Source organism: Pseudopipra pipra, chromosome 1, assembly GCF_036250125.1.
Source record: "Pseudopipra pipra isolate bDixPip1 chromosome 1, bDixPip1.hap1, whole genome shotgun sequence".
Classification (NCBI taxonomy): domain Eukaryota; kingdom Metazoa; phylum Chordata; class Aves; order Passeriformes; family Pipridae; genus Pseudopipra; species Pseudopipra pipra.
In genome coordinates, this window is record NC_087549.1 from 362532 (window position 1) to 387818 (window position 25287).

General features: G+C 53.6%; 1 protein-coding gene across 26 annotated transcripts in view; it reads left to right on the top strand.

Moving 5' to 3' along the window:
* Positions 1 to 25287, top strand: part of SCRIB (scribble planar cell polarity protein) — a 104489-nt gene that overhangs the window by 61262 nt on the left and 17940 nt on the right. For 6 of the 26 annotated variants that reach the window (XM_064675576.1, XM_064675002.1, XM_064676067.1 and 3 more), the window contains 14 exons: positions 39 to 215; positions 630 to 746; positions 2414 to 2602; positions 3352 to 3471; positions 3710 to 3766; positions 8047 to 8103; positions 8825 to 8908; positions 15501 to 15569; positions 17697 to 17747; positions 18612 to 18653; positions 19492 to 19620; positions 21340 to 21447; positions 24132 to 24179; positions 24532 to 24697. In XM_064675576.1, the coding sequence (XP_064531646.1) occupies positions 39 to 215; positions 630 to 746; positions 2414 to 2602; positions 3352 to 3471; positions 3710 to 3766; positions 8047 to 8103; positions 8825 to 8908; positions 15501 to 15569; positions 17697 to 17747; positions 18612 to 18653; positions 19492 to 19620; positions 21340 to 21447; positions 24132 to 24179; positions 24532 to 24697 (1414 nt within the window). Of the gene's footprint in view, positions 1 to 38; positions 216 to 629; positions 747 to 2413; positions 2603 to 3351; positions 3472 to 3709; positions 3767 to 8046; positions 8104 to 8824; positions 8909 to 13123; positions 13855 to 15500; positions 15570 to 17696; positions 17748 to 18611; positions 18654 to 19491; positions 19621 to 21339; positions 21448 to 24131; positions 24180 to 24531; positions 24698 to 25287 lie in introns of those variants that run through there. The other 20 variants (XM_064677224.1, XM_064675091.1, XM_064675899.1 and 17 more) reach the window with 20 other exon arrangements.

Below are 25287 nucleotides of genomic sequence, written 5' to 3' on the forward strand. Positions count from 1 at the left end.
GAATTCCCTTCTCCAGCTGTGCCGATGGTTCTCTGCAGGTCATTCCCCGGGGGCTGGCGTCGCGCAGCGGGCTCCGCGTGGGGGACAGGATCCTGGAGGTGAACGGCATCGACCTGCGCCACGCCACCCACCAGGAAGCGGTGAACGCGCTGCTCTCCAACGCCCAGGAGCTCTCCATGCTGGTGCGGAGGGACCCGCCTCCGCCGGGCATGCAGGTGGGTCCCGAGGGACAGACTGGGGCAGTCACACAGCGTCGCTTCGGGGGGCCGCTGCTCACCTGGCTGCAGGGCTGGGACTGGGACACAGCCAGACTCCTGGTTGGAGTTTCCTTCTCCTTTGGAAGGATCCAGTCTCTTGTGAGCATGTTTCCAGTGGGGGAGTGGTGAGGGTCTCTTGCCATGCCCGTGGTGACTGTCATCAGAGAATGCCCAGATTCCCTGAGGACCACACCTGAGCAGGGAACAGAAGTGGGCAGAGCCTCACCAAAGGGACCAAACTGCCAAGTGAGGGACAGGATTAATTCAGGCCCTCTTCAGGGCATTCAGAATATGGCCACTCCCAGGAGTGTTCCCCCAGCTATCCCAGCACGATCTTGTCCCAGAAACAAGAACTCTTTTCTGTGATTCCAGGAAATATGCATTGAAAAGGCTCCAGGAGAGAAGCTGGGCATCAGCATCCGGGGTGGAGCCAAGGGCCATGCTGGCAATCCGTTTGATCCCACCGACGAAGGCATCTTCATTTCCAAGGTACCAAGAGCATTGACTCTGCAGGTCGGTGCCACGCGAGGGCTGCCAGGGAGAAGGGTGATCCCTGGGGCATCTGGTGGGTGTGCTCTGTCTGCTTTCACTGGTGCAGCAGTTCTAGACACTCTTCCTCCACCTAAGGAGGCAAATCCCTGTCCTTTCATATTTCCTCCTCTACAACAGCTACACCATTTCTTCTTCCATTTCCTGTTTGCCTTTATTTTGCCTTGTGTTTCCTCTCTTACGGTTTTTCTGTAACGTGAACCCACACATCCTTCCTTTTCCCCACATTCCTGTTGCTTCCCACATGCCTGTGTCTTCCTGCCCCCTGACTCATGAACTCTTCCCTCCTTCCATGGGAAGCATCAGGAATTGCTCCCCTTTCCTCCTGTGCCACACACCCTGTGTGAACTTTGTTCCCTTTGTGACTGCTTGTGTCACACTTATTTCTCATATCACTTTTCCCCCAGAAGCAACACGTGTTTTCTTGTTGAACTGTGCATCAGCTTATGCTCCTCCCAACCCTTTCCAAAAAGTTTTTATTACCTCTTCTTCCTTGCTGGCAGTGGAGCACAGTAATAAGTGGTGTCATTTTAATAAGTGGGTCTTGCTGCTGGCAAAGGAGACTCTGGGTCTCCTTTGTGGTTCAAAGACTCTGGTTCACCTTGGTGTCACTGGTTCCCTCTTTAGCTGGTCTTGTGGGGCAGCGACTGATGTAAATCATCCTCCTGGCTGGGGACACTCCATAATTGCCAGTCAGCCCTGATAATTGATAATTGGCTGCACTCAAGGCAAGGGAACATACAGCATTTTTCATTACATGGCTGTAACTGCTTTATCTGGGTTCTGAAGTTAAAAGAGTGAATTTAAATTCCCTCTGTTAGAGCGACAGTTGCACTTTCACCTGAGACATTTGCAATAGCAGGAAAAGAAAACCTGGGGTTATTGTAACTGATGGTTGTTTTTAAGGATTGGGTTTGGTTTTCTCTCTCACAGCATTGCAGCATTTGGGGGTTGGAAGGGTCACAGTTTAGCCACAGTACAGGGTTAGTTCACCTCCCTCCCCTTTTTTCGCAATACTGGTTGTTTTAACCTGCAGAGAAGCAAAGCCCTGAACAGCTCTGCTCTCCCTTCAGCTGTGTTACTCCCCTCACCTCTCTTATCTGTCCTATCCAGAGTGGAGTTCCTGCCTCTGATTTTCACTGTGTATTTCCACTAACAGAGATAGAAAAGTGATGCTTTTCTTCTTCCTCCTCTTTGCATGTCTGATCCCTGCCTACTTCCTCCTTAGTTTGTCTTCATTTGCATTTCCATTGTGTCTCTCTCCCACCAAACAATGATTTCCCTTTCTGAGATCCATCATGATTTGAGACCTTTTCCTTCTCACCCACTTCACTGGCAAAGCCAAAGCAGTTTGTTTCCTTGGGACAACACATTTCAAATTCACATTCTTTTATCTCCCATAAGAGATTCTTCCACACCTGTTTCTTCTGCCAGCCTGCACAGGTTCTTCCTCCCCTGCTCTCTCCACCAGTCTCCAGCAGTACTTGCAGATGCTTTCCCTGGCTCAGTGTTCCTGTGTGTGCTGTCCCCTCTCGCTCTGTCCCCCCGACGGTCCCCGTGCTCTCTGATCTCTGTCACCTCTCCAGTGACTCCCTGCTCTGTTCCAGGTGAGCTCCTCGGGGGCTGCGGCCCGGGACGGCCGCCTGAGGGTGGGGCTGCGGATCCTGGAGGTGAACCACCAGAGCCTGCTGGGGATGACGCACACGGAGGCGGTGCAGATCCTCCGGGGGGTGGGCGACGCGCTGCTCGTGCTGGTGTGCGACGGCTTCGACCCCAAGGCTGCAGCTGCCATCGAGGTGAGGGCTGGAGTGACCAGGGTCCCCCACATGGATCCTTCCTCTTTCTTCACAGAATGCTGGGTTTTCCCAGCCTTTTGCTGTAGATGTTTTTCGAGGTCCCAGATTTCAGTCTGACCTGTGATATGAACTGGAGGTGGTTGCCAGTCCAGAAAAGCAGTGGTCCCTCAGGACTGTCTCGTTCCTGCTGGTTCCAGAATTGTCCCGTGCTAGCACTGCACTGAAATGAAGTTTTCAAGCTCACTTTCTCCAGGCTATTTGTGCCCATTTTTTTGGGGCCAATATTTCCTTTACAGTCAGTTGTCTGGCTCTTTATTGTTGTTTACCTTTCCCCACTTGCCTTTCTCCAGGGTTACACTTCCCTGGAGCAATCCTCTGCCCTCTCAGATTTCTGTTTTCAAGGCTTAGCTAGTCAGCTCTTGTATTCTTCAGGAGAACATGAACCCAATCCCCGCTCACCTCATCCCTTTCCTGCGCCTGGGTCCATTTAAATTCATCTTTCTTAGATCTCAGGATCCTCAAGCACTTGTCAGCTGAAATGACAGGGGTAGAACTGGCTGTTCTTAAGGTCCCTTCCAACCCAAACCAGTCTGGGATTCTATGGAATGAGGTTTCAAATTGTGAAAGAGTTCTGGTTCTGACAATCAGGAACTGTCCTGGTACTCCATACCTGGGAGCCCGGGATAGGGAATTTTTGGAATGGCACTCTGTGGACTTCCAGCAGGTGAGATTTGCCTTTTGGTTTGCAGATGTCCCCAGGAATCATCGCAAACCCTTTTGCTGCTGGCATCGGGCGCAAGAACAGCCTGGAGAGCATCTCCTCCATTGACCGGGATTTGAGCCCTGAGGAACTGGAGATCCTGCAGAAGGTGGGTGTTCTGCCTGAACTGGGAGAGTGCAAACAGTTTTTGGAAATCTCTAGTTAGTCTCCCTTGGTGTGTGGAATCTGCAACGTAACAGGCCCTGGACGTGGCGTGGGATCAGCAGGTCCCAGCACATGGGTCAGGAATGCACTAGGATGGGACTGTGGTGCCTTCGTGAGGTTCCAGGTGCTCCAGGTGTGGAGAGAGCACTGGTTGAGGTGGCTCTAACTCTGCTCTCTCCTAGGAGATGGAAATGGTGAGAGAAGCAACTCAGTGGGAGAGAGAAGAAATGGAGAAAGTGGTGAGAGATTTTTTGTGTAGCAAAATCTGTTTGTGACAGCGACTCTGCTGAGCCCATGAGCCCTGAGGAAGGTGCCACAGGTTATCTCTGTCCCACTGTCAGTGCCATGGGAGCTCTGGATCTCTGTCCCACTGTCAGTGCCATGGGAGCTCTGGATCTGTGTCCCACTGTCAGTGCCATGGGAGCTCTGGATCTCTGTCCCATTGTCAGTGGTATGGGCAGATCTGGATCTCAGTGTCACTGTCAGTGCCATGGGAGCTCTGGATCTCAGTGTCATTGTCAGTGCCATGGGAGCTCTGGATCTCAGTGTCACTGTCAGTGCCATGGGAGCTCTGGATCTCTGTCCCATTGTCAGTGGTATGGGCAGCTCTGGATCTCTGTCCCATTGTCAGTGCCATGGGAGCTCTGGATCTCTGTCCCACTGTCAGTGCCATGGGAGCTCTGGATCTCTGTCCCACTGTCAGTGCCATGGGAGCTCTGGATCTCTGTCCTGTTGTCAGTGCCATGGGAGCTCTGGATCTCTGTCCCACTGTCAGTGCCATGGGAGCTCTGGATCTCTGTCCCACTGTCAGTGCCATGGGCAGCTCTGGATCTCTGTCCCACTGTCAGTGCCATGGGAGCTCTGGATCTCTGTCCCACTGTCAGTGCCATGGGAGCTCTGGATCTCAGTGTCACTGTCAGTGCCATGGGAGCTCTGGATCTGTGTCCCACTGTCAGTGCCATGGGAGCTCTGGATCTGTGTCCCGTTGTCAGTGCCATGGGAGCTCTGGATCTCTGTCCCATTGTCAGTGCCATGGGCAGCTCTGGATCTCTGTCCCATTGTCAGTGCCATGGGAGCTCTGGATCTCTGTCCCACTGTCAGTGCCATGGGAGCTCTGGATCTCTGTCCTGTTGTCAGTGCCATGGGAGCTCTGGATCTCTGTCCCACTGTCAGTGCCATGGGAGCTCTGGATCTCTGTCCCATTGTCAGTGCCATGGGAGCTCTGGATCTGTGTCCCACTGTCAGTGCCATGGGAGCTCTGGATCTCTGTCCCATTGTCAGTGCCATGGGAGCTCTGGATCTCTGTCCCATTGTCAGTGCCATGGGAGCTCTGGATCTCTGTCCCATTGTCAGTGCCATGGGAGCTCTGGATCTCTGTCCCATTGTCAGTGCTGTGGGCAGCTCTGGCCATTCCCTCTCCATAGAGAACTGCTCCATTACCCCAGCTGCTCTGGCTTTGCTGTGCCTCCCTATGCACCTCTCTGGTGATGCATCTGTGGTATTCAGAGTCCATTCTTGTTACCTGCTGGTGCCTCCTGGCCAAGCTGCAGCTTTGAGAAAGATGGCCAATGAGCTTGGAAGTCCCAAATTTAATCAGTTCTCACTGTCCAGTACCCCATGACCTGACAGAGCTTTTGTGAGCAAAGATGAGAACACACAGCTCAGAGCTGCCCTGAGTGGAGAAGTGACGCTGTTAATCAGCCACAGCTTTGTGCTCCTCAGTTCACATGGTCATTTCTCTGCTTTGCTGTGAGAGTTTTGTGTTTCTGCTCACTGGTTCAACCTTGCACAGAAACAGAGATAGAATTTCTTGGAAATAGAAGTAGAATTGCCCAGAAATAGATCAGAAGACTCGAGCCCCTCGAGGACTTGGGGTTTCCCTCCTAAAACAGTAATGTATCCAGTCAGCATTTGGAAGAGAGAGCTGAATTCCTTGGTGTTGTCAGTTGGGAATCTGCTCCTCTGGCAGATGAGTGTGTACATTTTGCAGGTGTTCCATCAGGTTCCCAGTTTGGTCACACCTGATGTTTCTCTGGGTTCTCTCAGCAGTTGCAGTTTCTCAGCCTTTTCACATTTGCTGCCCCACAAGAGCAGGGTGAGGTTGGCAGTTCTGATGGAAGTGGAATGACCCTACAGAATAAGCTTCAACCTGATCCTGTTGGAGACTCCCTGCTCATTGCAGGTGCTGGACTAGATGACCCTGAAAAGTCCCTTCCCACCCAAACCATCCTGGGATTCTGTGAAGAATTTAGGTAGGAGGGACCTCACCAGTGCCCTTGGTTCAGCCCAGAGCAGAGCCAATTCAGATAGATTTAGGTTTTTCCTATAAAATGCCTGGTTCCTTACCTGAGAAGGAACTTAGAGTGGTTCAGCAAACCTGATTTCTTTGTGTTTCTGTTGGAGCAAAGTCTTTTCCTGCCAGTTTTATGTTGGCAGTATATGCATTTGAATATGGATTTGGAAATAGATATATGGATTTGAATATGGATATATGGATTTGAATACACTCCAGGAACTCCAGGAGACTTCAGGTAATGTGGGGTCAGTATCAGTACTTCTAACACCTGTGAATAACCAAGTCTGGCCCCAACCTGCTGCTCAGGCTGAGCAGGTGACATTTGTCCAGGCTCAGGTAAAGAAAGGTTTTGCCAGAATTTATACTGAGATTACTTTAAAGTACTTGGCCAAAAAAAAATAGAAAAACCTTTATGACTGGTGAAGTAGCCTTGGCTATGTCTCATTTTAAGAATGCTGGTATTTCCTAGTGCCCCTTCCCTTGGGGTGTCAGGAGGAGGCAGCAATGGATGCTCCAGGCTCCTCAGAGGTCTCGGGATCCATGGACTGAGGCCCACGAGCAAAGACACGTTTTGCTGCTGGGTCTTTTAAACCTTGAATCTGGGATTGTGCTGTAAAGCTGGTTTTGATGATTAAATTTATCCCAGTGGTGGAGCCAGCACTGCATGGTGGGCCAGTGGAATGCTGAAGGAAGTTCCCATCTCAGTGCCACATCCTCAGTAATTTCTGTCACCATTTTTGGATGTCTTTTCTTACTCTTCAATGATTCATGTTGATTCCTGCACAAGAACAATAGACCAAACATGTCTCCAGCCTGAAGAACTGGGAAGAATTGGTTTTTGCTCTAGTCACTGTAGAGGTTTTCAAACCCACTTGCTGCAGACATCTGTTGCCTTCAATTCTCTGATAATTCAGTTTCTAATAGAAATATCAGTAACTCCAAGTCTCCATGGACTGATTCCTGGTGTATTTGTCTGTCCCAGCTCTGTGGCTCTAGTTATTTTTCTAATTTTAATCCAAATCCTTCCCATATGTTGTCAGAGATGGACTTTGAGCATTCCCCAGCTCCATCTGGGCTGGCTGGTGCTCCTGTACAGCCTCAGAGAGGGGCCATACACCAGATTAGTGTCACCTGGAACCCTCACCCTACAGAGAACTTGTCCAAAACTAAGCATAACTGGACTCAGAATTGACCTTAACTTTAACTATCCCCCCATATCCCTTTGGGAGTTGTGATCCTCCAGAGCATTAGTGTCTTCTCCTGTGGAGGTTGGGGGCAGTGTGGGACACTGGATGTCTGTGATGCATGGGAGCTGTTGGAGAGAAGGGCCCAGGTGCTCAGCAGAATTTTCAGTTGGCTCCCTGTCAGCTGCCTCCCACCTCTCAGCCTCCCAGCCTCGGGACTTCTGGACTGTCTGGTTCCTGCTTGGGAGGAGCAGCCGGGAGGGTTCCGTAGGCAGGAGAAGGGAAGGATGCTGCTGCTGTGTCCCCAGCTCTGGGCAGCAAAGCACAGAGGTATCAGCATCCAGAAATCAGTCTTTAGGACCAGTCCCACACTGATCCCTTCCTCTTGCAGCCTGGGAGCCAGCCCGGGGCTGGGGCTTTGGGGATTAGTCCCTGGTCACTCTGTAGTGTCCCTGCGGTGCTGAGTGACCGTGGGCTGATGGGCTGTGCTGGGCCCAGCCTTCTGCTGACTCTGCTCTGTCCCTCCCTGATGTGTTTGCTATAATCACAATGATTATATCACACTGATGCTATAAGCAGCATGTGGGTTTTAGGCCTTTTTTTCCTTGGTGACAGCCAGGCCTGTGCTCTGTAGATTTGTTTTTCCGTTCCCTTCCAACCTCTCTTGCTCTGTCAAGGTGTCTCTTCTAGCAATGAGCAACCCCCTCCTCTCCCTTCGTGCTTGTGTAGCTTGTGCTCTCCTTTGCTTTCCCCAGGATTGTCCCTGCTGAGGATCTTGGGGACCTCTGCTCTTCCCCTGCACTGTGGCAGCCTGACCATGTTGTCCCAGGTGTCCCTGTCCGTTCTGCTGGTGATAATCGTGTGGGTGCAGAATTCCAGCTCCTCCTTCCCTGGTCCCAGGATTCTTGCTGAGTTTCTGCTCCCCCTCTGCTGGTGCTGGCACTGCTCCTCTATCCCCTTGGGAGTTCCTGCCCAGCATGTCTGACCTCTTTCCCTCTCTCTTGTCTCTCTGCTCTGGCTCTGTCCTGTCCCACGGAAGGAGCGGATGCGTAGGGAGCGGGAGGCAGCCACGCAGCAGCTTGAGGAGGAGGTGGAGGTGAGCAGCACGGAAGGAGGGCTGGAGAGTCCCAAAAAAGGGCTGCATCTGGACTGGAAGGCTGGAGAAATCCCCAAAAAGTGTTTGTTCCCTGTAGCCTGTGTTCTCCAATCCCTCCCCTAGAAGGATGTGACTTTGGGGATAACAGAAGAGATCAGAACTGAAGAAATGTGTAAGGGATTGAGAAAGGGACAGTGGAAAACAGTGGCTGGTTTGAAACCTGGACTTCTGTTTGGGGTTAGAAAGGCAACACGTGGGAAGCAAAATTGAACAAAGTTGTACAGTGAATGTGAGTTAAGGTTGGGAAAAGAAACTAGAGGAATTGCAGAGTTGCACTCTTGAACATGTCCAGATCCAGACTGGAACTGTTCTGGATGCTCTTGGAACAAATGGGTAGGTCCAGCACACTCTCCTCCCTCCCTGTGAGGGAGTGGATGTGGGGGCAGGAGGAGTGAGGGGATGTGAGCAGCAGTGGGTGACCAGGAGCCCACAGTGACATGTTCTCTGCAGGGCTTCTCAAGCCCAGCCCCTGCTGTGGATCCCCCAGATTGTGTTTGGAACAATTCCAGCTCCTTTTCCAGGCGGTGGGAACTCTGCAGAGTTTGGAGATAAGGCCTTGGTTGTTACTGGGGTGGTTCCCTTTTCATTGCTCTTCCTCCTTGCCTTAGCTGACTTTGGGCCTGACCCGTTCCTGGTGTCTGTGGTTCTTTCCCCTCTGCAGAGCATCCCCAGTGAACCCCTGCGCCTGGACTACCGGACCCTGGCAGCGCTGCCCAGCAGTGGCCTGCAGAGAGGCAACCGTGCTGTGAGTGGGGCTGAGGGGCCCTGCAGGGGGGGGGGCAGAGGAGGTGGGGTCCCTCTGGGGGAGGCAGTGAGGGGCTGTGGAGATGGGGGTCCTTTCCTTACCTGCCCTGTAAGGAAAGGTGCCGTGCTGTGGTTGGTGGTGGCATCCTCTGCAGAGGAAGATGGGGAAGCAGAACTGTGGGGTACTCTGGCACTGAAATGGGGAGGTAGCTGCAAAAGAAAGATGGGAATAAGAAAATAAGGAGAGCAAGAGCCAGGCGGTTTTTCTTCTTGGGAAGAGAAGTTGCAAAGTTTGCAAAGTTGCAAAAAACAAAGTCTGGAACAAGGCAGAAAGAACAGCCCAGAGGAAAGAGAAGGAGACGTGAGTGGGACAGTGCAGGGATCTGTTGTGGAAGGCAGCGGCTCCGGAAAGCTGCCAAGGAGGGAGGGGAAGATTTTTCCCAACACAGTGATGACAGTGTTGGGTGCACAGCTCAGTTGTACATCCATTTTGGGGTGGTGTTTAGGAAGGACAAAGGCTGAAGGTGCTGAGACTGAAAGTATTAAAAAAAAGTTCAAGGCCAGGTTGGACAGGGCTTGGAGCAATGGGTCTAATGGGAGGTGTCCCTGGCCATGGCAGGGCACAGGACTGGATGGTCTTCAGGGTCCCTTCCAACCCAAACCATCCTGAGATTCTATGAAAGCCAAGATCCCCCAGGCCTGCAGAAGGCAAAGTGGCTGTGGGTGTGTGTTGTGGCTGAGCCCTGTGGCTCATGTGTCATGTTGTGTGTCGTGACTCCAGCTGTGGATGCTCCTGCCCTGTGCTCTGCCTGCCACTCCCTCATATGTAGTGGCCAAGAGAAATTCCAGTTTTCATAAACTTTATGGATCACAAACTCATCTCCCTTCTGTGTTGTTTAAATTCTCCTCTCTCCATCTTTGCTTCCTTTTATCTTCCCTGCATCACCCCTATTCCACTGGGCTTCTGCCTGCTCCTTCACACACCCTCAGTCTCCTTCCTTTCCTTCTGGTGTGGCAAGACCTCCCCTTGCTGTCATCATCCCACTCCATTGTTTTGGGATCATCTCTTTACCTTTCCAGTCTCCATCCCATTCCATGCAAACAGGTCTCTTCTCCTGTTCTCTTTCCTCCTGTTTCCAGGCCCTCTTGCTTTCTGCCTCACTCAATGACAGCCCTGCACTGGCTCCAGCTCTGGCTCCTTTTGTTCCCATACTTCTCAGCTTTTGGGTTTCCCTCCTGCTGGTCACACAAAAAAGCATTATCAGGAAAAGGTTTATTTTTAGTGTCTCTAACTCAGTAGCTGGAAGAGGGCAGAGCCAGCCCCAGGCAGCAGCTGCCTCCGTGCCGGGCAGTCCGAGCGCGGTGCAGAGCGGAGCAGCCTCTGGGAGCTTGTTCCTTGCAGGCTGTGTCAGGTGGGAACGCCTGGCATGGGAATGTGGGGCTGAGTGTGCTGGAATGCCGGGCTGATGGGCGGCATCTATAAATGGCCTGCTTCAGGGAAGGGCCCATGGGTGCCAGTGTGTGCTTTTGTCCAGCTGTCACCAGCCCTGTCTTTGCTCTGGTTGGAAAAGTCTGCCTGGATCGTGGGGACAAGTGAGGTTCTGCTGTGGGGACAGGGAGGTTCTGGTGTGGGGACAGAGGTTCTGGTGGTCCTTCAGGAGCTGCTCTGGCCTGTTTGGTGACTGCTGGAAGACTCAGCCAGGGTGGGCTTTCCAGCAGGACAGGCAGGTCAGTGACAGGTTGTCCATCCCTGGACAGTCTGACTGCATCCAGATGATTGGTGCCCTTGTCCCGTTCCCATCGTGGTTTTCTCTTTCTCCCTGTCTCCAGGCCAACTCTCTCACACATACATTCTCCTCTAAAAACAGTGTCTGGGTATCTTTACTGACACTTAGTTCCCTGCGAAGGAGCTGTTCTTGTCACTGCTGTGGGATAGGAGGAGCCGTAGGGAGCTGTTCCTGTCCTCACCATGGGACACGAGGGGCTACATGGAACTGTTCCTGTCCTCCCTGGGGGGCAAGAGGAGCTGTAGGCAACTGTTCTTGTCCTCACTGTGGGGCAGGAGGAGATGCAGGGAACCATTCCTGTCCTTGCTGTGGAGCAAGATGGAGCTGCAGGGAATTTTTCTTGTTCTGATAATGAAGCAAGAGGAGGTTGCACATCTATCCTGACCACTGTAACTGAGGGTGGAATTCATCATGAGGATTCCAAGAATGGCCCCCAGAGAAGGGAGCAGGTGATTGTCTGCCTTGGATCCATCTGTGTTGCTGTGTCTGGGTCCCTTTGTGAGCAGGATTTAACAAAGGCTGAGGATTTACCTGTTCTGTTTGTCCACTGTCAGAAGCCCAACTGAAAATTCCCTTTGGAAGCAGCATGGGAATGCTCATTTGGGTGATGCTCTTTGGCCATGCAGCCAGTGTACTGCAACATCTGGATAGAAGCTGTGGCTGCCCCACCCTGGAAGTGTCCAAGGCCAGATTAGACAGGGCTTAGAGCAACCTGGTCTACTGGAAGGTGTCCCTGCCCATGGCAGGGGGGTGGAATGAGGAGAGCTTTAAGGTCCCTTCTCACCTAGACCATCCTGGGGTTCTGTGACTCTGACAGTGCCCTTGCAGGAGTCAGAGAGCTGTTCCAGTCTCTGTAGTCTGCATCGAGCAGACAGGAAAGCCGGACCTGTGAGGGACTGAGCACAGCAAAAGGATTAAAGTCTAATTTTGCTTCCTGAACTATGAGAAACAGAGAAGAACTGACATGTCTCAGTACCAGGTCACCATGATTAGTTAATTAACAACCTGTACTTTCTGCTCTGAATTTGTTTCTCTTTGGTTTCTTGCCATTGATTCTTTCTCTGTATTTGTTCTGCAGATTTCAGATTAGATTTCTTTCAGTGCCCTGGAGGATGCAGGGTAACACGTGCTTGTCCTGTCTGCAGGCTGGGAAAGTTCACTGCATTGCCCAAATCTTTGCTTACCCAAAATAGAAATTGTGGCTTGTCTGACAGAAATAGTTCCTGTGGGGCCAGGGAGTGAGGAATCCCCACCGGGACATGCCACGACAGTGGGAGCTGGAGCTTACAGCTGAGGGGCAGATCCTGCCCAGTTCCAGTCAGGTCCAAGAACAAAATAGGGATTGAGGCTCCCCACAGACTTTCAGGCTTGATGGCCCCCTGGGAAAAGGTGGTTGGAATTAGGGTTTTTACACTGGAAAGTCATACAGCCACAACAGCAGGATTTCTCAAGGTAGCACAGACTTTGCTGCCCAGGAAACACGATATGAGCCAGGGCTCTGCCAGTCACAGAGCTTGGGTTGGGGGGTTAGGGGAGGGCCTCCGAAATTCCTGAGCCTCCCAGCTGCCATTGTAGTCACCAGCCCACCCTTGAGAGCTATTTTGGTGAGCACTGCCATGACACAGGAGCTGGAGAATGTGCTCTGAGCAGGAGAGGTCTTTCTGCTCCCCGGAGGCACTTGGATGGAAGGTTTGGTCTTTGCTTTTCTCTGCTCCCTTGAGGAAGGCTCTGGCTGGGGTAACAAATTCTCTTCTATGGCATTAAGAGGAAGGGTCAGGGCTTCATCTGGGCTGGGTGCAAACTGAGACTGCCTCAGTCCTACCATCGGCAAGAGCCACCCAAGGGGTCTGTGCTCCATCAGCTGTACTGAGCTCTGGTACTTTGGGTGTGTTGTGATGCAGTGGGGCCATAAAAGCATGTTCACCTGTGCAGGTGTGCTGGAAATGCACGGGGTGGGTGTTGTGTGACTGTGTGGCAGTGCTGAGATGACAGCAGAGGCTGGGCCATGGCAGGGGGAGTGAATGGAGTGGGAGTTGGACTGAATGACCTCCAGAGGTGCCTTCCAGCCCGAGCTGTTCTGTGATTCTGTGTGCTGGGGTGGGCAGGGGGAGGGCGTGTGCTCGTGCAGGTGTTGGCAGTGTGTTTGGCTGGAGAGCAGCAGGAGAAATGTGTGTGAGTTGGAGCAGTGCAGGGAGCACTCGTGCCTGTCAGCTCCCCAGGGTATGTGTGCACAGCGGGGTCCTGTCCTGGAAGTGGCACTGGGGGTCACAGATTGGTGGTAGAGCAGGAGAGAGGGATGGCATGGTGTGTGGGCATTAGCGCTGCAATTCTTCTCTCTCCTGTCCTTCATCAGCTGCTCTGTATTTTCTTCCTCCTCTCCTTTATTCTGTTCTCTTTATTTCTGTCTGATCCTTCTGTTTTCCTCTCAGCCTGTTCAGTGTACTAAGCCCAGCTCCAGCATGGAGGGTGACTGCACGGTGCTGTCCCTGCCCCTGGCACGGGACAGCCGGGAAGCGTCCCCGGACCCAGCAGTGGGTGCGACCAGCAGCAGCGTGGCTGGGCCCCCTCAGCACCCCAGGGGCACGACCAGCAGCAGCGTGGCTGGGCCCCCTCAGCATCCCAGGGGCACGACCAGCAGCAGCGTGGCTGGGCCCCCTCAGCACCCCACGGGCACGACCAGCAGCAGCGTGGCTGGGCCCCCTCAGCACCCCACAGGCACGACCAGCAGCAGCATGGCTGGGCCCCCTCAGCACCCCACGGGCACGACCAGCAGCAGCGTGGCTGGGCCCCCTCAGCACCCCGCGTCACCCCAGCAGCACACGAGCGGGGCAGAACAGCCCTGGAGAGACAAGCAGGACTCCACAGGGTGTCCCTTGTCCCAGGAGCAGCTTCCAGAGCCGCCCGAGCCAGAGTGTCTGATCGACTCGCAGCCCATCCCCTTCAGTGAGAACCCCTTTGTGGTGGCCAACCGCAGGGGCAAGGCCGCAGGCACAGCCAGCCTGGGAGGGCCTCCCCTGGGCTACGGCAGCGGGGGCGTGCTGAAGACCAACCTGTACTGCAAGGCAAGGGCGTGTGCCGTGTGTTTGGCATGCACTCACACAGTCCCGGCCACCGGCCCCTACTAAACCCCGGCGCTGGGCAGCACGGTGCCCGTGGCCGGGCCCCCTAACCCGGCACTGGGCAGCACGGTGACCGTGGCCGGGCCCCCTAACCCGGCACTGGGCAGCACGGTGCCCGTGGCCGGGCCCCCCTAACCTGGCGCTGGGCAGCACGGTGCCCGTGGCCGGGCCCCCTAACCCGGCACTGGGCAGCACGGTGCCTGTGGGCCGGGCCCCCTAACCCGTGTGCCCCCGCACTGCGCGTGGGGCCGTCGGTCCCCGACAGTCAGTGCGTTGTCCTCCGGCCACTAACGCACCCCACTCACCCACACGTGCACTGCCGAGCCCCGCCAAGGGGACACGGGGACATCTGGGACTTCCCTGCTGTCCCTCCCAGTCCGGCTGGGACAGCAGCTCCCTGCCCGCTCAGCTGGCAGCACGGGGCTGGCAGGGCTGGTGGGAGGTCGGTGCTGGTGCCACACTTACACACCTGGGCCTGAACAAACCTTCTTAGGCGTCTGAAAAGCAAGCAGAGAGCAGCTGCCGTGGTTGATCCACAGCCCAGGAGCTGCTCCTCCAAATGACACTTTTCAGTAGATTGAGACTGGGATTTCAAGGGAGAACTTTGCTTTCTGCTCTGGGAAATCTGTTTGTATTTGACATTCTTGCTGTTGCACAGGGAACTTTTGGCAGAGCAGGGACTAGACCCAAAGAGGGTCTAGCCCGTCCTCTAGATGAGCTCTACGTTGCTTTCCCCTTCTTCCTTTCTCAGCCTTTTGGGAGGTCTCAAAAGCTAAACAGCCACAGATGAACAGCCCCACACAGAGGAAAAACCAACCAATCAACCAACCCAGCCCCCAGCTGTATTGATCTTGGAGGTGTTTTAGGGAATTCCACAAGTGTGTAGGCAGGTAGAACAAGGCATGCAGTGGAATCTGTGCTCCAGTATAAACTTCAGGTCACTTCAGGCTTGGTCAGATTAAACACTGTTGCCCAAGGCTGACTTGAACCAACTGACCAGCGGCTGTGATATTAGTGACTGGGACCGTAGGCTTGCCTAAACAGTTCTCTAAATCCCAAATGACCTACTTCCACCTTTAGGCATCTAAAACACTTCCGAAACGTGCTCCTCACTCCTGCAGTCAGGGTGCAGGTGGTTCCTGGGACTCTGCTCTCTGTTCAGCTCTTGGGATGGGCTGTTGGCTGGTTCAGCCAAGCGTTGGTGCCAGAAGTTCCTCTGGAATTGAGGAGAGCCCTGTCTCTCCAGTGCTGCTGGTCCTACCAGCAGGCCAATGGTAATGGATGTGGCTGGGGATGATTCCTGTCTCCTTCCAGCTGGCAATGGCTATTTTTGCTCAGTGTCTGTACAGCAGGAGGTTTGCCTGGACTGTGACCCTGCCTGTGAGGGCTGTGAGGAGTCAGGGAAGAGGATTCTCAGGGCTTGCTGTGAGGCAGAGGCTGTCCCTGATCTAGCTGGCCTTGCAGGATGTTTGGATACGATCCCAGTTCCAATGGTTAATGCCATCCCCTTGCTGTTTCTAGTGCTTTTTGGCAGTTTCTGGCACATTCCAGCTGCTGCTGGGTCCTGCTAACCCTGCTCCCTGGGGAGGGGCCATGGCTGGATGTCCAGGGTGTCCTATGGCTCCCGGGCTCTACAGACCCCCTTGTGCCATACAGTAACTCTCCAGCTTTGTCTTCTCTCTTTCAGGCTCCTGTGGGCGAGTCTGGGACAGGAAATTCCAGGCGTGAAACCCCCTATTCACCCAGTAATCCACAGGTGAGACTGCCCCTGGACAGGTGATAGGGAAAGGCAGGAGGCACTTCCAGGGATGAAATGCAGAGGAGGCTGAGGGTGATTATCATCCTCCAGTGACACTGTCGAGGTGGAGGGGATCTGTCACAGGGGGCAACTAGAGAGCGAGGGAAGAGCTGCCTCCTTCAAAATGCCTCAGAGAGCTGGGAGGGTGATTAGCTGGTCATAAACGAGCTCTGAGAAGTGGCTTAATTCCAGGGTGATGAGATGGGGAGTACCTGGAATGGTACTGCCTGTAGTTGTCAGTATTTTGGGAATGGCCTTATACAGAGACCCTGGTAACTGGTATGTGGTAAGAAATGGAGGAGTCAGGGTTTGGAGAAGGATCTCGGGTCTGTGAACCAGTGCTGCCCAGTGCTTCCCAGAGGATCCCTGGATCTGTGTGTGACACTGGAGGTGACCCACGTGAGCTGTTGGGAAGGAAGTGGAAGGACCCTGCTCTCAGGAAATGATTTGCTACAGCTCCTTGCTCAGAGGTTTTCCTTCTGCAGTGGGAAGTGTCTTTATTTCTTGTAACTTCTGATTATTTTTTCTTTATGAATATTACCTGTCCTCCCTCACTGTTCTTATTCATTGTATCAGCTCTGATCTTTCCTTTTCAGCCTCTGAGTCTTTGCTCCCACTGTCCATCCTGTGGCAGGAGGTGTCACAGCTCAGTTGAACCTTTTGAAGTTAAATGATCTTAAATGGATTTTTTAATTTTCCCTTCACAGCCATTACCTGTAACTGGGTTTTATACTGGGGGCTTGAGTGAACTGCAAGTTGTACTTTGTCCTCTGTCTGTAGTCGTTTTGGGTCTGTCGTGTTCCTTTTGGAGTCCAGCTGCTCTCCAGCTGTTTGGGAGTAGCTGTCCAGCTGCTCTCCAGCTGTTTGGGAGTAGCTGTCCAGCTGCTCTCCCCACCAGCTCCAGCACTTCCCTGATCTTCAGTGGAGCCATTTCAGTTCTCGGAGCTGGAGGGGACTCTTGAGGTGAAGGGCTTTACCTTGGGGTGAGGTGAGCAGTGACACGGGCTCAGGAGAAGGATCGAGGCCACGTGCTGAACCTGCAGGAGCAGCACTTCAGTCCATCTCCTGTTACTGCTCGGCCTGTCTCGCATCTCCCTCAGTTCCTGGATCCTTTGGAATCGAGTGTCCATCAGGAACACAACAAGATCAGAAGAGGATACGATTTGTTATAGCAACACTATTTCAAGGCACTTTGTTCCAGCTGCATGTGTTTACCTATTTGTGTTTCTGACAGCAGCTGCAAACTGGGTGAGGGTTTATTTTGGGCTGTTTGTAAGTTTTCCTTTTACCACAAGTGCCAGTTTTCTTTGAGATTGGTTTCCATGGATTCCCAGGATGGTTTGGGTGGGAAGGGACCTTCAGGACTATCTCGTTCCACACCCCTGTCATAGACAGGGACACCTCCCACTAGCCCAGGTTGCTCCAAGCCCCATCCAACCTGGCCTTGAACCCTTCCAGGGATGGGGCAGCCACAGCTTCTCTGAGCAACCTGTGCCAGGGCCTCCCCACCCTCCCAGGGAAGGATTTCTCCCCAGTATCCCATCTAACCTTGCTTTCTTTCAATGGGAAGCCATTCCCTCTTGTTCTGGCACTCCAGGCTCTTGTCCAAAGTCCCTCTCCAGCTCTCCTGGAGTCCCTTTAGGCACTGGAAGGGGCTTTAAGGTCCCCCCAAGGCCTTCTTCAGGCTGAACACCCCCAGCTCTCTGCTTTTCTGAGGATTCAGGAGTCTTGTTCCTCCAGAGCAGAAGTTCCAAGGAATTGCGTCTCTAATTCTTTGGCTCCATCTATTTTTACTGTTAATTCTTTGGTTTCAACATCTTGTAGTCCAGCCAGAATTTATTGGCTTATTTCAGAGAATTCCTGAGGGAAATGAATCCTTTGTCCTGAGTTGGCTCTGTGAGGGGGTGGGGGGAGGCAGGAGGTGTTTGTGGTGGGTCTGTTTGTGCTGAGCAGGGCAGAGGGGCTTCCCCCGTGGTGGGCACCCCGACAGCTCCGGGTGCTGCAGTCTCTGTGCTTCTCTCCCACGGAAAACCCAGTCTCTCCGTTTTCTCTCCTGTTCTCTCCCCTGCTGATGCCCCTCTCCAGGTGCCCGCAGCCCCCCGGCCCCCTCACCTGGCCGGCAGGGAGACCCGCTTTGTAAGTGCTGCTGGTGTGCGGTGTGCGCTGCTGGTGTGCGCTGCTGCTCCGGCTGCTCCCGCTGCCCGCGCCCTGCTCCGGCCCCGCGGGGACCCGGGGCTCCCTGGGGCTCCCTGGGGCTCTGGGGCTCCCCTGGGGCTCCCCTGGGGCTCTCTGGGGCTCCCCCGGGGCTCCCCCGGGGCTCTCTGGGGCTCTGGGGCTCCCCTGGGGCTCTCTGGGGCTCCCCCGGGGCTCTCTGGGGCTCCCCCGGGGCTCTCTGGGGCTCCCCTGGGGCTCTGGGGCTTCCCCAGGGCTCTCTGGGGCTCTCTGGGGCTCCCCCGGGGCTCTCTGGGGCTCCCCTGGGGCTCCCCTGGGGCTCTGGGGCTTCCCCGGGGCTCTCTGGGGCTCCCCTGGGGCTCGCTGAGGAAGCAGTGCCCTGGTGGCACCTGAGGCACGAGGGGCTGCTCCCTGTGAGCTGCTGCTGTGATGGCACCTGCGAGCGCTGCTGGGGAGGACCTGCAGTGGGATGGCTTTGCTCCGGCTTGGGGGCAGGTGCGGAGGGTGGGAATGTGCCCAGGGAATGTGCCCATGGGCCAGGACCAGGAGATGTGCCTGTGGGCCAGGATCAGGGGCTGTGACCAAGGGCCAGGCCCAGCCTAGAGCTGGGGTCAGAACCTGGAGATGTGCAGAGAGCTGAGGGCATCCTTGCATAGCAGAGGAGCTGCTCTGGCAGGGGAGCTCTGGCCTGTCCCCACTCAAAGAAGCAGGAATGGTGGGGTTTCTGTGGCATCTGGGAGTTCCCCAGACAGGGCAGGCAGTGGGGCACAGGTAAACTAAAGGTTTTCAAGGTGGACCCCAGATTTACACCTGTATTTCTGTTTGCAGGCTTCCATTAACTTCATTACGTCGCAGGATGACAGTAAATCAGTGAGTACAACTGTCCTGAGACCTGACTGTGGTGTCCCTGCACATCCCCCAGCACACAGAGCTTGTCTCTTCCTCCTGTGGCTGCTCAGCCTTGCAGCTCCACTGTTGGCTCCTGTTCTATTTCCTCCAGTCCTCCACTGTGCCTCAAGTTTGTACAAATGCACCAGGTCCTAATTATGATCCCTTTGAAAACCCAACACAGCTGTTTTTGCAGCTTATATTCCCCTTTCCCCTCGCAGCTTCCACTCCTGGTGTTTTTGCTGGCTTACCCAACTCCTGCTGTCCCTCTCTTTAGTGTCAGATGCTCTGTTCACTTCCACACAGCATCCAGCAGCGATGATGATGCCTAGGTCAAGTCTTAGACTCTTGCCTCAGCTCCCATAACTGCATTTCTAGTCAGAGCCCTGGCTGGGTCTGGTTCACTTCCATCTACAGCTTCTGCCAGTTCCCAATTCCTGGCTGATGCTTCCCTACTTCCACCCCCAGCACTCACATCCTCTGAATTTCATCACACTCCTGCCATATCCTGCTGACCCTTGTAGCTGCTTCTTGTGTGGCAGATGCTCCCTTGTGGCCTTCTCCATAACCCACTGGTCCTGAGTGACCCTGCCTTGGCTGAATCTCTTTTGCTGTTGGCCCCAGGAGCTCTCCTGCTGGTCTGGGTCCGGTAGCTGGAGCGGGCAGCACAGCTGAGGAATGGAGCTGGGGTGCATGGATTTGCATGGATTTGTTTATTCACCTGCATGGCAGACACCTTGCTGCCCTAACTGCTCATTTCTCTTCTCTCTTTCTCCCTCCCCCTCCTCTTCCTCTGCCTTTCCCTGGGCACTGACACGAGCAGACCAAGCCCGGCGTCATTCAGCCTCTGTCCCGCGTGCGACAAAGCGCTGCCTCACACACAGCAGAGGAGGGGGACAGCCCCAACCCCTTCCAGCAGCCCGAGCCATGCTTCAGGATCCACAACTCTGTAAGTGGCCTGGGGTTTCTCCCTGAAAGCCATTTCCCTGCCCTGGGGGCCGTGGTGCCCCACGTGGTGGCTGGACACCCTCCCAGCAGTGATGGTGAGGTTTGATGACCACGTGCCTGAGCTGAGGCTGGTGGTGTCCCTGCCCCAGTCTGGGTACCCCGGGGAGGAGCCCTCCCTCCTCACAGGCAGGGCAGGGTCAGTGCATCCCACCCATTTCTCTGGGCCTCCCCAGCTGCCCCGTGTCTCCCTGTCCCAGGAGTCAGCAATGCTGAAGCTGTTGTGGCCAAAATCCCCAGAGCAGGTACAGGTTTAGAGCCATATTTGTGAGGTGTTAAGTTCTGTGGAGACATAAATCCTACAGAACCTTTGTCAGTGTCTGGCACCTTGGAGCAAGAGCAGATACCATCCTGCTGATGGATTTTACGATTTACAGAATTATTATTTTTGAAAAGTTCATATTCCCAGGACTATTTGTTGATGGGAGAGAAAGATTCAGGTGTTTTGGTCTTTGTCATGCCAGAAGAAGTGGAAGGAATAGTGGAAGGTGTCCCTGCCCACGGCAGGGGGCTGGGACTGGATGTGCTTTAAGTCCCTTCCCACCCAAACCATCCTGGGATTCCATGGACCCAGCCCTTCCATCTCTACTGGAGCTTGTATGACATGATACCAAACCAGAGGTGTGGTTGCAGACAAAGAGCTGTACAGAACCCATGGAATTGGCCATGGTTCACATTTTACAGTCTCTTCTGATCTCGCTGTGCTGTCCTTCAGCCTGTGCAGAAGGAACATGATCAAACAACATATTTTAGCCTCAGCTCAAAACAAAGAAAAAGTACAAAGGCCTGGAACTGGATTAGTGCATCTGGAGGGTTGGAGTGATGAATAGCAAAGGAGTATTTGTTTTCCAGCAGAAGGAAGGTTGGGGTGTCATTGTCCCCCATCCCATTAATTTCTGTGATGCTTTGAGCAGGTCACCCCAACTGTGCTTCCCCCCAGACATGGCAGGAGAAGTCATGGGGGAGGTGGGTGAGGAAAGGACCAGCAAAGGCAGTGACAAGCAGTAGGAAGGGCCCTCAGACTTTGTCAGATGTTTCTGAGTAAGTGGAATCCTGCAAAGGAAATATTTGAGATGAAAGGCAGATCTCCTCACAGATTACAGATGCTTGAATCAGATCACGGAACCACAGGGTGGTTTGGGTTGGATGGGACCTTAAAGACCATCTTGTTCCACTCCCTGCCATGGGCAGGGACACCTTCCACTAGAAGGAATCTTGTTCAACTCTTAGTAGAGGTCAGAATCAACCATGTAACTGTTCCAGCCCCCAAACCCCTGATTCAGGTAGGCACATGCTGGTTGAATTGGGTGGAAGTCCTCAAGGACTGTGACAGCAATGTGGCCCTTGGCCAGGAGATCCATCAACACTCCTGTCAGGTCAGTGAGGATCTGTGCCACGACAAGTATCATTCCTCCACCATCCAGGAAATAAAACAGGGCTGTGACCCACATGCTGCTCTGTGTAGTGTATGTGCAGTACCTTGCTCCTTGTGTTCCTGCCCAAGGCTCAGGAGCAGCCTTGGCAAGGCTTATGTGTTCCCTTACGCGTTCCCTTCCGTATCCCACTCGTCGGGCTCTGCAGGCCGAGAGCTGGGCTGTGTTTCCCCCGTGTGGGTTCTGTCACACCACCTGTGCTCACCTTTACCTCCTGTCTGTCCCCATAGCAAAAGCCACTGTCGCCACCCTCCCCTGACGAGGTGCCCATCAATGTCAAGCAGGCCTACAAGACCTTCGCAGCGGTGCCCCTGTCCCACCCGCTGCTCGGGACACAGGTAACTCGTGCTGCTGGGGGGCTGCTCCAGCACAGGGGGGAGCAGAGCAGGGCTGAGAAGGGAAGGAGGTGCTGATTTGTTCCCTCCAAAGAAAGCTGCCGTGGAGAAGGGGGGTGTTGAGGTCCTGGGGAAGTCTGTTCGTGCTGCAGATGGTCACCCTGCAGAGTGTACCTGTGTCTGTGAGTGCATCAGGTCCTGCAGTCTCACAGCACCCTTGTTCTCCTTGGACATTGGGATGCTGATGTACAACCAAGCTGTTCTCATGCAAAGGAACTCTGAAATTCCAGAGTCCAGGGCCAGGGAAAACCTATGCTGAGCCATTTTTGAGTGGATTTTGATTTTGAGCTTCACTGGAACTATTTTTTCTCCCCTCCATGTAGCGGAATCATGGAACAGTTCAGGTTAGATGAGGCCTTGGATGTCATTGCCTTAGTCTCCCATGCAAAACAGCACAACCTTGGAAGTTAGAATCATTGAATAATGGAATGTCCTGAGTTGGAAGAGACCCATAAGGGTCATCAAGTCCAGCTCCTGGCTCTGCACAGGACACCCCCAAGAATCCCACCATGTGCCTGAGAGCATTGTCCAAATGCATCCAAAGTTGTAAGAGGTTGCTCAGGCCCATCCCCTTGAGTTCTGAATTCCCAAAATCAGAGATTCTGAGGACACTGTGGGCACTCTGCTGTGAAGAGGTTTTTTTCTGTTTTATTGAATTTCTTTTACCACAGATTATGTCTTCTGCTTATCCCTTGCTGGACATCTCTGAGGAGCCTGACCTTGGCTCTGTAACTCCTCTAGGGATGCAGGAATTAGATCCCCCTCCCCTGAGCCTCCTCTTCCAGGCTGAACAAGCACAACCCTCTGAGCCTGTTCTCAAATGTCACCTCCTGCAACCCCTGTGCCATTTTGCTGGCATCCCCTTGATGTGGTGTGGTTTGTTGGTGTCCTCCACATCCCGGGGAGCCCCAGTCTGGGCTTGCTGCCCTCGAGGTGCCCTGAGCCTGCTGCCTCCCCTCCCATGCCATCCTCCCTGCCCATCCTTCCTGAGGATGCCAGCTCCAGCTGGGGGAGAGCTCTGGAGCTGTCTGACATGGACAGTCGTTTACCAAAGGAGCAGAACCCTGTGGCAGAACCCCTTTGGCACTTCAGGGCCCTCTGCTCTCGGGATCACCTCACTGCTTCCCTTTTCCCTGTTCCTGTCTTCTTGCTGCAAATGAGATCCTGTTTCACAGATGGCTTTCTACTGGGGTGTTGCTTCTTCATTTCCTTTCCTTCCTCTTCTTTCCCTCCTCTCCTTTCCCTTTCTTTCCTTTTCCATGTTCATGCTGGAAGCTGTGGCTGTCCTGCAATGACTTGACAGCCACTTTGTGCCCTCCCTTGTCCTCACCTGCCCTCACCTTGATCTGGTTTGGTACATCAAGAGGGGTCACAGTCTGTCTCTGCTGTTTGTGGGCTTGATTTTTGTCCATTTTAGCTTTATTGACTGATTTCCTCAGAGTTAATGACTGTCAGACAACCTCAGGGAAGATGTAGCAAAGCAGGATGAACAGGAGGTGGACCTGGTCTCTGTTGGCATCTGCCATCCCCCAGGTGACCCAAGCTCATGGTCAGGTGTGCCTTGTGCACAGAAGTGTTTCCAGCATCACCATGTCCAGCTGATGCATCACGGGTTGAGGAACAACTTCTGCTGCTGCAGGAGATCACCTGGCAGTTTGCATTATTGAGGGAAATTCTTTTTGTCCCCTTAAATTATTTTTGTTTAATTACATTTGTCCATTGAACTTGGATAGACTGATAACTCCACTGCTCAACTTATCTCTGCCTGCTTCTGGATTTTTAGGCATATATCAGCTATTGTTTTAGGCATGAACTTCCACCCAATTAAAAGTCCATTAAATATCCGTGCTCGTCAGATGGGCATTGTCACAAGTCATTCCACTCAGAGTTATTGTGCAGGGATTGTCCTGGTCCTGCAGGTTTGTGTTGAGCTCTTGGCTTTGCTTCTGTGGTAGCAGCAATAATTCCTGTTTTCAGACATTTGCTTCTTTGCTAGAAGCTTTTTTTTGCCTTTTTCAGCTCCTTCCCTTCTCTATTATTGTACTCCATATTATACAAAATTAAAACTTCCTGTTAGTTTTTGGAGTGTGTTTGGATACAGCCAAAGGTCATCTCCTTTCTCTCTTATTGTGGGTCCTTTCAGTTTGTCTAATTAAAAAACATCTTTTCCATAACTTGTTGGCAGTTCTCAGTTTACCCCTATGGATTCCTCAGTCACACATGGGGATTCTCTGGACCCTCTCTTCCCCCTGTAGTTTTACTCATCCAATATTCTGTTCTTTATCCTGGTAAAAGTGGTAAGTTTTGGGTGGTCTTATCTTTGATGTAAGGAAGATGTAAGTGAGCCCCATCCAGCTCCTGTGAACTCGCTCCAGCTCAGCCCCTGCTCCTGTTCTCCACCTGTTTCATGTTTTTCAGTTTCTGCTCTTTCAGAAGTTGTCACACCTGGTTCTGTTTAACCCTCAATTTAATGTAAATCCTCATTCCTGACTATTGCTGAGCCTGACTCGTTAATTCTGTGCGAATTGCAGGACTGTTTTGGGAGCCTCCGTCAGCTCACATGGCTGGAAGATGGGGGTGGCTGGAAACTTTCCTTTTAAAATGTGCCTGTTTCTCTCTGTCCTTAGGAATTGTCAGGTCAGAGCAGCACGGAGAACACCAAAATGGCCTCGGAGGTGAGTTTTGGGGCTAGGGCTGGAAAGAGGGTGGGAGTCAGGAGGATGTGGGGGCTGTGATGAGGAGATGGGCTCACAGCATGGGGGGGCTGGGGAGGAGGAGAAGGGTGTGGAGCAGGAGGCAGAGTAAGGGTTGGGGTGGCATGGGGAGGGTGGTGTGGCTGGGGGGCCACGGGCAATGGTGTGGCTGGGGGCCTGTGGGCAGTGGTGTGGCTGGGGGCCCATGGGCTGTGGTGTGGCTGGGGGGCCTGTGGGCAGTGGTGTGGCTGGGGGCCCATGGGCTGTGGTGATGGGGGGCCCATGGGCTGTGGTGTGGCTGAGGGGGCCCATGGGTGTGGTGTGGCTCTCGCAGGAGGCCGTGCACAGGCCCGGGGGACAGCACAGCCCCGAGCAAAGGTCCTTCCGTGAGAGGCAGAAGTATTTTGAGATTGAAGTGAAACAGCAGCACCTGGACAAGCCTCCCAAGCGTGTGTCCTTGGTGGGGGAGGATGACCTGAAGAAAATGAAGGAGGAAGAAGGTATGTTGGAATCTGTGCACGGAAATTTGGCCTGTTGAGTGATTCCTTTCCCATGGAAATGCAGCACTTCCAGAAGAGAAGCCCATGTGTGGTTATTAAAAGGCCTGGGAATAATTTGAAGTAAGCGAATGTTGAGGAGTTCTGTGGATGCTAAACTGAGACTGTGTGGGCTACTGGAAGTGCTCTAGTGTCAGGGTGTCCTGTATCACAGAATCCCAGGATGGTTTGGGTTGGAGGGCCTTAAAGCCCACCCATTCCCACCCCCTGCCATGGACAGGGACACCTTCCACTATCCCCAGGTTTGCTCCAAGCTCCATCCAGCCTGGCCTCGAACACTTCCAGGGATGGGGCAGCCACAGTTTCTCTGGGCAACCTGTGCCAGGGCCTCACCAGCCTCACATGGAAGAATTCCTTCCCAGTATCCCATCTAACCCTGCCCTCTGTTTGTGGGAAGCCATTGACCTTTTCCCTGTCACTCCAGGCCCTTGTCCCCAGTCCCTCTCCAGCTCTCCTGGAGCCCCTTTAGGCTCTGGAAGGGGCTCTCATGTCTCCCTGGAGCCTTCTCTTCTCCAGGTGAACACCCCCAGCTC